The sequence below is a fragment of the Chelonoidis abingdonii genome, chromosome 15, assembly GCF_003597395.2.
Source record: "Chelonoidis abingdonii isolate Lonesome George chromosome 15, CheloAbing_2.0, whole genome shotgun sequence".
Taxonomy (NCBI): Eukaryota; Metazoa; Chordata; order Testudines; family Testudinidae; genus Chelonoidis; species Chelonoidis abingdonii.
The window spans coordinates 54,337,788-54,350,800 of NC_133783.1; the positions used below are offsets into that span (position 1 = coordinate 54,337,788).

General features: G+C 41.1%; 1 protein-coding gene across 3 annotated transcripts in view; it reads right to left on the reverse strand.

The window, feature by feature from the left end:
- Positions 1–4,948: 4,948 nt before the first annotated feature.
- The window catches only part of TDRD1 (tudor domain containing 1), a 63,608-nt gene continuing 55,543 nt past the window's right edge, over positions 4,949–13,013 (reverse strand). For all 3 annotated transcript variants that reach the window (XM_075072551.1, XM_075072550.1, XM_075072549.1), the window contains one exon: positions 4,949–6,158. In XM_075072551.1, coding sequence (XP_074928652.1) covers positions 6,066–6,158 — 93 coding nt within the window. In that variant the 3' untranslated portion in view covers positions 4,949–6,065. The remainder of the gene's footprint in view (positions 6,159–13,013) is intronic.

Here is a 13,013-nt window from a genome sequence, read left to right on the forward strand (position 1 = left end):
CAAAATGAGACACCCATATTTGTAGCACACACACGGTATTAACTTAAAAAATAAAATAGATTTACGCTTATTTTAAACGTCCTGAATCTTTCTATACTGCGCCATCAGCAATACTGAACTTAGATGAGCCTGGGTGATCACAACATGAAAGCAGCAAAGAGTCCTGTGGCACCTTATAGACTAACAGACGTACTGGAGCATGAGCTTTCGTGGGTGAATACCGACTTCGTCGGAATCCAACATAAGTGGGTATTCACCCACGAAAGCTCATGCTCCAATACGTCTGTTAGTCTACAAGGTGCCACAGGACTCTCTGCTGCTTTTACAGATCCAGACTAACACAGCTACCCCTCTGATTGTGATACTTCCATGTTGTGAAGTATCACAATCTGCTAGTAACTGAGGTCCTATTTTGTGACAAGCCCTTTCTACACCCCAGCTTGCACCAGCAGTTTAATAAATATTTTTTAAAGTCAATTTAGTTAAACCCATGCAAACCCCTTTGTGGATAAATTTAAACTGAGTTACAACTGACTTATTGATTAAAGCTATACTGATCATAAGTCAACTGATTATGTCCACACAGGGAGTTTGCATCTGTAACTAAAATTACTTAAAATATTTTTGGTTAAACATATACAACCTGTGTTTAGATAAGGCTTCAATTTTGGAACTTATGCTGTTCTGCCAGTATATTGTGTTTTAGCTATATAGCTTAATTCAGTCTCCAAGGGACAGAGATAACATCTTCCTTTATAATATGTCTAGTACTGAGCACAATGATAGCTCAAATAATTTTGGGGATTCCATTAGAAACACTACCATGGGATTATATTAAAACCTGACATCTATACATAAATGAAATTTTAGAGATTGCAACAGAAACCTATTGATTTCTTTTCTATATTAATATTCTTAGCAATCACTAATGGGGTTCTCTTTTCCCAGAAAAGGCAAAATAGGGGCTTTTCAGCATTTCAACATGGAACCCATATGAAAGCCACAACCTCTTCATTTCGCTTCAAACAATATGGTAAAATTCGGATAGATATAAATCTTATAGATTGAAGATGGACAGTTTCAAATTTTGAAGGAGATATAGGCTGCATTTAAAAGGCAAAATGACAGTTGTAATATACTCTCAACAATGGCATTCAGGTTAACTCCATTCTGTCTCAATTTCCAAACAACCCATTTGTGATATGCAAATTTGCTGGCAAAAATATAAATAAAAATAAAGAATTCAGAGACACTTTGGATGTGTGCATATAAATTCCTATTGACTTCAAAGAGAATTGCATATATGCATTCAATGGCAAAATTTAGCCCTTAATGATGTAAACACCAATTTTGGAGAGAAAAAGGAAAGGTCTTAATTTTTAACAGATTAACTCTATGCAAATAGAAAGAAATCTAGACCGTGAAATAGCTTTATTACTCCTGGTAACATACAGAGTATATACAGCATTTCAAAATTGGTCTTTGAAATACAACAAAAATAGCATCCTCAAATTTAAAGCTGAATAAAGTTTAAATAAGATTACAACTGTTTGAAATTTACAATTCTTTCACACCATGCTTACATACTATCTGCATCCAGCAGCTCAATAAATGCAAAGTCATGTGAAGAACAAGCTTAAGTTCACACTGGTGCCACAAAATCGTGAAAGGGGCAAACAGACTGTTCTAACCTTTGAAAAGCCTTCATGGATAAAACTATGATGCTTCAGCAAATGAGATTTTACATTAAAAAAGCACTGGAACAGAACCATTTACTAGGAAAGACTAATTCAAAAGTCTCATATTCAGTATTATTTGTACAATCTCCCTGTATACAGCCCCATACATTTCAAAATTAACTTGCAATTATCTTTGTACTGTACAAAAGAGAAATAGAAAAACACACTTCAGTGCTAGAGGGACCTCACAGTACTGGAGAGCCTATAACGTGCATGAGAAAATGTGAACTAACAGATATTCGGATTGTTAAACGAACAAAAAGGTTGGAGAGAGTGAGCATTGTAAATCTGAACCGAATGGTCTACCATGTCTTCCATCTGTAGTAGGAGGGAAGTAGTGGTAAGAACACAACTATGAGTCAAGAGACCTGGATTCTAGCCCTAATTTTGCCACAGACTAGCTGTGTGATCTTGGGCAAGTTACAACCTCTAAGTATCAGTTTCCCATCTAGAAAATAGGAATAATGCCTATCCCCCACCTTTGTAAAGTCATTTAATATCATTGGATGAAAAGTGCTATGTAAGTGCCAAGTATTTTCTGAAGTTAGTTGAAGTTTTATTCACTTCTGAGAAGATGTTAAAACTCATGTGCCCACTTCTATCTTTATGCAAGTGGATCTTTGTCCAGCTAGTTGGTAAAAAGGGCCATTGCCCATTTAAAAGCTCCATTGCAGCAGATAGGGAATTGTACAGGGATAGATCGGAAGGGCGGGAAGCCACTGGAGCTACGTTAGGGTGAGCATTGACCTGGTCCTTTCTGCTGACTGCAAAAAAGTGAGGTTTCATGGGGTATTTATACCCCATGGAGACTTACCTCTTTACCAGCTGGGCTGGCAGCATCAGCAACCTCTTCGTTTGCAACCAGCCAGCTCTGTGTAATAGAAGGGGCGCCGATTCCCTCTTTCCCAGCATGTTGGGCCCAGTCGAGAGAGGGAGAAAGTGGGGCATCCATCTGTGCTCCTGTGGGCAGCGTGGGGGATGAAGTGGGTGGGAGGAATCATTTGGGGATCCTTTCCTCCCATGAGTAGCTGGGGTGGGGGGACACTGCTGGTGCAGGGCAACAAGCATCGAAGACCGGGGAAGCAGGCCAAGAATTAATTGAAGCTATGCATACTGTTGTGGCAGAAGCTCTTTTTGTAGCAATTCTGAAGTTACAGGGGACTTACAGAACAAGCAGAACCAGACCAGGGGGATGAACAACCTCTAGGACCAAAGCAGCAGAGCATTACAACTGCAAGAGACAGAGTCATTGTTGGTGAGTTGAATTGACACCGAGACAGCTGAAGGGTAGGAGAATTTGAGGGAGAGAAGCTTAATGGGCATGGCTGGAGACACCAGGGTGCTGCACCCAGGGGCTGGGCCTTCGAGCGTGTAGGAGGGGAGGTGATATGGGAATGGTAATTTTAACCATTTCTCTTACAATGCTGCATTTGGGGATCTTAGAGGGGAGAGTGGCACAGCACACGGATATGCCCACTGCTTCCTACTGAGGCTAAAAACAAGATGCAGGGGAGCAGCCACTTTCTGCAGCACCCCAGGGCTTTAGCTACTGAAACTTGTGGGGCAATGGATTTAGCCACACAGCTTGGGAGGGCGGCAGGGGGACACATGGGGACCCACGGTATTGGAGGAGGGTCTGGAGTTGCTGGGTTAGCTCAGCTGCCTCAGAGATCAACAGCTTTTCATATCTGTCACAGGCTAACTTACAACTGTTTAATAGGTGGGGCTTACCTCAGAGGGAAGTCTAGCAAAGGTGATCCTGGTAACCCCACACTGAGATACAAGAGATAACCAGATGGTACAGATGCCACTCACTGAAGTGGGAGTCATTAACACAGGGGCATGGGGGAGACAGGGAATGTCAATTCATGGGATAGGGTCTGTGGGCTCTCTCAGGACATTGAGGTTAGTTAAGAATATGGTCATGCTTCTGAGAAGATGTTAAAACTAAGATCTTAACACATTAAGAAAATCATTTCCTACTTTACTTATCCACCAAGATCTAAAAACAACTTCAGCGTACACATGCATACACCACTTCCTACTGCCATAAATGGGAACCATGTAGAGAGACAGAATTTGTCCTTAATGCCATACAGGAACTGTTGCTCCCTTCTGTTTTTGTTATTGGTGAGGTCAGTAACTGTTGCCGCAAAAAATATGGGAAGCTAACTTGCATCTTGGCTGTAAAAAAAGCCTTTTAGTTCCTCTCCAAATACTTACACTGAACTCCTCCGAAGGTGACTTTTTATTGACAATTAATAGCTCAACTGTAACACATTTGGTTCTGAATGTTTGTAAAGTGCTTTGAAAATACAAAAGCTATACAAGTGCTACGTACAAAAAATTCCTTTGGAAGCCAAGGTTAGCGAGACTATATTGTACTATCTTCTTACTTGTCTGAATGCCAATAGCATGTTATTTTCTTGGCATATTTTGGATTTTGCAGGGCATATCGTACTCAGTCTCACAACCAGAAGCAAAATGTTTTTAGAGGAAGACAGGGGAGCTGGAAATGATAACAGTAACATGCAAAAATGCACTTATTCCTTGATAATGTGTAAGTGAATGCCATTAAAATAGGGTCCAGTTCTGTCTGCTGGTCCATAAAAGTATTTCAGACAAAAAAATACAGACCGGGGGATAACCTAAGGTATGTTTTCCATATCTTACATCCAGCAAAGGAGAATGCTATAAAGCAGTTTCAAATAAAAGCCAACTGTCTGAATGGATATAATAAATGTCCAAATGGAATTTATTTTGGAGTGAGAGATTCACCCTGAGCTTAGGAAAAAACACAAACTTGTGAACATTGCTGATTCACCATTTAGTGAAACACTGGAAGTTTCCAACCTTCTGTGTAACTACTTATACACACCAAGAGTTTTTACATCATTGAGGTGTGTTAAAGAATCAGATTTCTGATAGACTTGATGGAATTGGACTACACTGACTCTTTTCATAGACATCCTGAATTTACAAAGGGTAAGGAATAGTTTACCGCCATACACAAAGTGGTAAAAAAAATCCCCTATTTTAAGGCAATCAAAACTTTGCTCAAAGTTTATCAAGAGGAATGAAAACTAAGTCTGGTGGCACAAGCAAAGTAGCAGTTTAAAAATTCCAACTCTTTCAAGTTAGCTGTAGTGCTCCTGAAAAGTATCAGTAAACTGAAATCTTATGTATCAGTAAACTGAAATCAGTAAACTGAAATCTTATGTCTCTACAAAACAGATGCACATGACCAATGGAAATACACAAAAAAATACAAACATGGAAACTAGTTCTAAAGTTGAGAGCAATTCAATCTCCATGTCTACGGACCCTTTGATTTGTCTGCTAAGACTGTCAATAAAGGTGCCAAATTGTGAATGTGATGTATGCTTTCAAATGAAGGGGGTAAATACCATGCACTGATACAGCATTTGAGCATATACAGAACTTTATCCATTAATAAAATAAAGATGCATAAACGGAGAGGTTAAGTGACTTGTCTAAATTTAGCAGCAGTCTGATGGGGAACCCAAGAGTTCTGAGAGCCCATTCCTTGCTCTAACCATTAAACAATGCCTAGCAGAACTGCTGAATAACTATCTGAAAAAAAGGAATGATTTTGCAGGTAGAAGAGATACCTTACATGCCAATTAAAAATCAAGTTTGGCTGTTCACATTACCTCACGCAGCTGGAAGAAACAGTAAGGAAAAATAAAAGGCTGAAAATATGGTTTTAAACAAATCTAACCGTAAGTTAGACACAGAACATTAAGCAGACCAAATGAAAAAAGTAGTATCTGTACTGTTGTTCTTCATGAGATCATTTACCTAAAATTTCACATGAATTTTTATTTCAAACTTAAATTTATGTTTGCTACACATTAAATGTAAAAATGAAGTTAGTTTTCTAACACAACGATCCAATTTTTCTTTCTTGCAAATGAAAACTGAATAGTTTTCACTAAGTTCTCTTACAATACTTTTGGTTTGCAATTGTATAGTTTTCTCACAGAAAGCTGCTTAAGAAAAAGTATTGCCTTCGTTCAAAAGAAGTGCAACAACAGCCAGAGGCTTCACATCTTAACTTTGCTCCATCTAGCTTTGCTCTGATCCAGACAGTGTAAATGTACAATTTCTTATTTCACATATGTACGGATACAGTCCAACAGCATTTAACAGAAAAACAATTTCTACAAAAGAAATCAAGCTTTTTTTGGTCCTGAACACAGCCACTATTCTAGGAATAAGAGCAGTGAGCAGTAGCAATTGCATTAACATTGGCAACACAGTGTTACAGTTATAATCAAACAACACACATCATGCCTACAAGTTTTAGTGTTGTAACAATTTTTTCATTTCACTACACTTATCTTGAGCCACATGTTTATTTAAAAGAAAGAGGAGGATCTCTTCATGTTTTTCAATCTGTGGGGACAGGACAGAGAGATTATATAGTAACATGCTTGCCGCTAAAGTATTATGTAAATGTTCATTTTTAAAAATTAATCAAATCAACCTGAGAGCTACTTTTTAAAAGTAATTTTAGGTACCACAAATGAACCTGGGTCTCCATTCTAGTTTAGCGAATGTACAACTACCTTTCCCTATTTTGTGAAAAAATACAGCATGGTGCATCAAATGATCTTGGAGGGCACTCAATTTTTTTTTTTTTTTTTTTTTTTTTTTAAAAGACACCCCCAAGGAGAGCTCTGATGAGGTGCTAGAGATGATGTTGTCAGCAGATCAATGGCTCAGGCCAACAGGAAGTGAACCTAGCCCTGTCACCAAGTTCTCTCCTTGCTCCCATTCAGTGGTGTGCTACCTACCTCTAGAATTACCTCCTGGAAGCCCTTTGAAGTGTATTAAGTCTGTCTTTCCTCCATCTGTCTCAGGGGATTCAGAGCCAGACCACTTCTATGTCTTGTTCCCTACTCTCCCCTCTCCCCTCCCCCGCAACATTCATAGGGCTGGATACAGAAATTTGACTGGATTCTTCATGGCTACAGTTCAAAGGGCTACCTGGGAGAAAATGATTTTGCTTCACTCTGTAGTGGGACAGGGAAGGAGCAAAAGCAAGCTCACTAACAAGATGGTTTTACTCTCTACCAGCCTCTAAATGCCTGGTGTCAGCATTCCCTCTATGAACGCCCATGGCTTCCGTGACAACCACTGTTCAGTAGAAACACTCTCCATTCTCCCCGGAGTCATCATAGCAGTCAGAACCCAGGAATGCTTCTGGTTCTACCTCCAGCTCAAAGATAGTAACTCTCACTAAATGTAGGGCTTCTCCTTAAAAATGAGAATGGGCCTTTGAGACTCCAAAGGTAAGATTTTAACACTGATTTCACTCGTTTTTATAAAAAAAACAAAAACACAAAATCTAAGTTTGCTTATTACCTGCAAAAGACTTCATAAGATTATTTTAAAAAATACAAGAGTGGAGGCATTACGAATGCCAAGTCGCACCCACAGTTAATTTTTTCACAGGCACATTATTAACCCTTAGTTATATGAAAAGGCTGGTAGTCCTTTGGCCATATAATAGTGCTGTTATAATATTCTAATAAACGATCTTTTCTTTAAAGGTTGCAGGCTCTACCAGCTTTACACAGCCTTAATTCCTATGCAACAGTCCCTAGAATTTTACTTAAATTCATTTTAACGATCCTACAGACACAACTGAATATTGTTTTCATGTCATTAAGTCAGTTTTATACAACTAGTAATGGTACTGTACCGTACATTTTCTTACAGACACATAGTAAGCAATTCTGTGCTGGGGATAAATATTTTGTGGTTTTCTTTTAAAAAGATAAAAATAAGTCCAACTCCAATGTCTTAATAGCAGCAGCAAATTCTGGCTAGCTTCTTCAAGTACTTATGATGTATAACACATTGAAGAATATTCACAGTAACTTCTCATAGCATTCATACATACCCTGAACATTCATTTTTTACATGCATCTGCGATAAACTAGGAATTGACCAAGACTATTCAGCCAACCTATATTTTCCATGTTGCATGACATTTTGAATTATTTGACCATGTAAAACATTAAATAGGAAAGTTCATATTTTTAGAACACTACTTTTTTCAATTTTATAGCCAGCCACAAATTACAAAAAACAAAGCGCTAACGCCCCGCCTCCTCACACCTTTCCATGCTAGTTTAAAAAAAATAAATCAGTATTGGAAAGAAAAACATAAGTTTAGGCTGAATATTACTTACTTGCTTTTTTAATTCTGTGCAACAGCAACTAGCCTCCTTTACATGGGCTATAGAAAAACAATGACAGGAAACTGATACAGTAAAACATTATTATTGCCTCATAATTGGTGAATACAATGAGATTTTAGAAGTACAAAGGACATTAGTTATGAATGCACACAACTCATTTTTGAGCACTGAATAAATTTAAGAATCAAGAATTATTTAGGTGTAGCATAGACAGTTACTTGGTGTAGCATACTTTGATTTCCAGCGTTGCTATATTTGGCTAAACCTTCCATTACAAATTTGTCGACTATACTTAGACTACTGTTTGAAAACATTTCTCCACAGATACTGCGTGAATATTCTCATTGATCACTTTCACTGTGATCATGATACACTTATTCAATATAATGTTTTTAGCAATCTATTAACTAAGGAGACCATTCCATGATTCTGGAAAAAATAAAATGAGACACAACTGAGTTCTAGTTTAGATTGTAAATAGTTAAGCTACATCCTCTACACCATCATTTAAAATCTTAAGATTATGTAATGCACTAAACCTAGAAAATGTTACACAAAACTTTTAAAAAAAAGAAAAGTTTTCATTAAATTGGAGCAACCCAGTTTCCCAGTCATCTATAGCTTTTTTGTCCTGCAGTACCTAAACGAATTCCAAAATTTTCAAGTTAGTATTGTAAAGTCTATTTTCAAACCCACAAAGACTAATCTGTGTACTGTTTTGTTGAGTCCTCATCTAGATGGACAATATAACAGAGGGGTTAATGGTAACACCTAAAAATTACGACAAATAGTCTCTCTCTAAGTAGCCAACATAGTGTTGTGGTGTGTTTCTACCTGCAAGCGAACACTATTATCTGAAAAGGGAGCTTCAAGTAACGTGGCAGTGATCGGCAGCACTCTAGAGAATGGTAGAGTTCGGTGCCTCCATAGTCTGCCATACGCTACCTTCCACCTCTGACTGAGAAACTCCCAGACGATAGCTCTGTACCAATGACCATCACCTGAAAAAAAAAATTGAAACAAAACATTTGAAGTGGTTTACTTTCAGACTAGATCCAGAGTTACATAATAATCCATCTAAATCTATATAGTTTACCAGAATTTAAAGGAGATTATTCAGAATACATAGATACTGTAAAAACAAACGAAACACTACCATTTAGAAGTACACCCTCTCTCGATATAATGCTGTCCTCAAGAGCCAAAAAAATCTTACTGCGTTATAGGTGAAACGCAATTATATTGAACTTGATTTGATCCGCCAGAGCGCGCGCAGACTGCCCCCACCCACGCCCAGGAGCGCTGTTTTACCGTGTTACATCAGGTGGCGTTATAAAGGGGTAGAGGTGTACTCATTTTTTTTAAAAAAGAAATCACAATCAGAAAAGAACTAAGGCTACATTACAGATTTTCAACCCTCCAAAACCTCACTTTCTAGTTACGAATACAGTTGGTGTTTCAAATTGGATCGTATGCCTTGACAGGAAACTCTACAGAAGTCCTGATGAGGCATGGGATATGAGGAAACACTGAGTTTCCTCTAAATCGTTCCATCTGAGATTTGAGTTTGCTAGCCCAGTCCCCCTGAAGTAGGGAGTCAGAATGTTCCTCTTCACCTTATGTCTTGAAATCTCAAAGATCAAGGTCACCCAGGTAAGGCCATCCAAACATATACTGACTACTAGCTCCTGTTCTAGCTCCTTGCAGCACAGCTCAGTGATACTAGGAAAATCTGGTACAAGAATGGAGTGTCATAACCCATGGGTCTTGAACGCAGTTTCACAGGACCCATGGGGCAACCATACTCAACTCTTAATGCGACATGCCTGCTTGCACTGGGACCCATGAAGCCCAGCCTCAGGATGAGGCTCCAACTCTGAGCCCCAGAGTAGCTGACTGGCACACTGGCTCTACTTAAGCCAGCAGCAGGAAAGGGAAGCTGTCCAAACTACTCTGCTCTGGACTGTGTGCTTTGTGCTACCTGCTCCTGCTGCTTGATTTCCTGGCATCCTGACCCAGGCTGACTCTGGTTCCTAACTTGTGGTTCTGGTTCTGATATTCAGTTTGTCTTTTGCTTCTGATCTCCTGGTATCCTAACCTAGCTAACTCCTGTCCCATGACTGTGAACTCTGGCTCTGAGTACTACTTGTTTGGACCACACTAACCCTATAGGACTGATCCCGCTGCAAGGAAGTTGAACCCAACTGCACCACAACAGCCACCAGGTGTACCGACTTGCCCGAATGGACTATGCCTCTGATAATGGCCTTGGTAATCAGCATGCTGCCAGGAGATTTAGTTTAATCCCCCCATTCCACCCGACCTTGGCACTGAAAGGCCATAGCCCTGTGCTGTCTAACTGGGATGCCTTTCTCCAGTCGATATCAGCCATCTTGGATGACACACATCAAGTTCGAATGGCCAAGGGAGACTCTGGCAGGGTCAAGGCACAGAGGCCTCCTACAAAGCACATTTCCGCTGCCTCACAGCAGATACAGAGTGGAATGAAGCAGAGCAGCTGCACCAGTTCCAAGGCACTTGCAGGAAGAAATGAAAGACAAACGAGTCCGTGAATCTGGCCATGCCATCTTGGCCTGCCCAGTAAAAGAGCCGAGGAGGTTGGGGAAAACAAGCCAGCCCAAGCATATTGGGGGGGGCGGGGGGAAACAGACCCGTATCCTAGTCCTCACTAAAACACACTCTCAGCCCCATCTTAGGGCTTTCCATTTGCAGGTGCCTATCCAGCTGCGCATCCCAGGGGACCCCCTGAGTGAGGAGGATGTGTTGGAGGGGAATCTATCAGGATCAGCAGACAATTTTACGGATGCAGTTACAGCTCAGGCCCTTCAGATTCCCCTGCTACACAAGGCTGTACCTGACTTGATTAACACAATTGACAGATACCTGCTGTCTTCAGGTCCAGTTGTGGAGGAGACTATCCCCCTATGTCAGGAACACTAAGCAATAATACAATTTAGTGTTGTCCATTCCCTGCATTTTCCCCTGATCTTTGGCATCTCCTGGATAACCATACATTATCATTTCATTCACTGGTGAGAACAGGTGGTCACTTTCCCATCATAATTCTGCTGACAACACAGCCAGAGACCAGGAAGAGCTGCACCCAGACCCTAGAGGGTTCAAATCGATGTAGTCACCTGCACTGAAACACCTACTGGGGGAACTAGACTACAATGCCCCACAGAACTCCAGCCAGGGTGAAAATTCCATTTGGGCAGATACGCCAAGTCAGAGCCTGAACTGGCTACATTGGGAGAATATCTCCAAGATAACCTGGCCCTGGGGTCCACTTGCATGTCGACTTCACCAGCCAGTGCCCCAGCCCTTTCCATAAAAGCAAAGGGTGGCAACCCCTGCTTCTGTGTCGATTACCAAGCCCTAAATCAGATAATATGAAACTGTTACCAACTATCATTTATCCCTGAATTGTTGGAAAGCAAGGGGGCCACGCACACATTCACTAAATTGGATCTCCAGAGAGCTTACAACTTGTCCACATCCAAGAGGGGGATGAATGGAAGATTGAACATAGCAGGTTTGAAAGGCACTTTGAATATTTAGTTATGCCATTGGAACTGACTAATGCCCTAGTAACATTCCAGCACTTCATTAACAATATGCTATGAGACCTATTGAACCAGTTCACAATGGTATACTTAGATCATATATTGATCTTCTCAGATGACATGGACCAACATACCATTCACATCCATACAATCCTGCACAGATTAGGACAACAGAGTGTCTATGCTCAATCCACACAAGGTCTGGTCTGCCTGCAACTAGGCAGCCCTCTGCAACAGGCATGATCGAAGATATTTTTAAAGTTGGCACACTTTTAACAGAAGTTAATTTTGAATTTAAAAAAAATAAAACAAAACACACCACGCCCTACTCTGGAAAAATGCTCCGTTCCACAGGTCAACTGAGGCCCAGCGTGCATTTGAGCAGCTAAAGCTTGCCTTCACCACTGCTCCTGTATCAGCCCTCTCAGACATGATGCAAGTTTTGTCGTAGAAGTTGACACATCTAGAACAGCGACTGGGGTAATCCTCTCTCAGAACCGTGGAGCCAAGCAAATACTGCACCCCATCACCTACTACTGGAGGAGGCTTATCCTTGCCAAATGAAACTATGAGATCTTGGACAAAAAGCTCTTGGCAATTAAGACTGCCTTCAAAGAGTGGGAATATTTGGATGCGGGCTCTGGAGTGGGTCCAGGGATGAGAGGTTTGGGGTTCAGGACGCCCCCCCATCCCAGCAGCCTGGGGGCCGGGATTCAGGCACCTCTCCCTGGCCGTGGCAGCTCCAGTGGGGCCATGGCAGAGGCATCTCTCCCCACTGCCTGCCTGCGCGTGCAGCCCTTAATGGCCGTGTAGCTTAGACGGAACTTAGGTTCACAAAGTCCTCAACTTTAAGATTAAGCTGGGCAAATTATGATACTCACTGACTAGGAAGGTTACAGTCTAGAGGAACACGCTTGGGAGCCAGCTGAAAACATTCATGCTCTCACCCTGGTTCAGGCCTTCCATAGGAGTCATCCTGAGAAACTTAGACCCATGTTGCCCAGAGGGTGCCGCTAGGGGGAAGGGGTGATGTCATGACCCATGTGTCTCAAACCCAGTCCACAGGCTCCAAGGGAGCAACCATACTCCTACCATTTACATCAGTGGTCTCCAAATATTTTTTATTGTGCACCCCTATCAGTAAAAAATTTTTTGAAGCATGCACCCCCTGCAGCGCCGAATAAGAGAAAAAAACAAAGCGCCACTTGGACTCCCGTCTGACGAAAAAAATAAAAAACGATCCTACGGCCGCGGACCCCCAAGGATCCTCTTGTGCACCCCACTTTGGAGACTACTGCTGTACATGACAGCCCACTCACAATGGCTTATCTAGGACTCATGAAACCCAGCTCCAAGACAAGGTTCTGTCCCAAGGTCCAATTGGTCAAGGCCCTGGGCAGCTGACTGGCCCATTGGCCCTACTTAAGCCAGCAGCAAGCACAGAAAAGTATCCA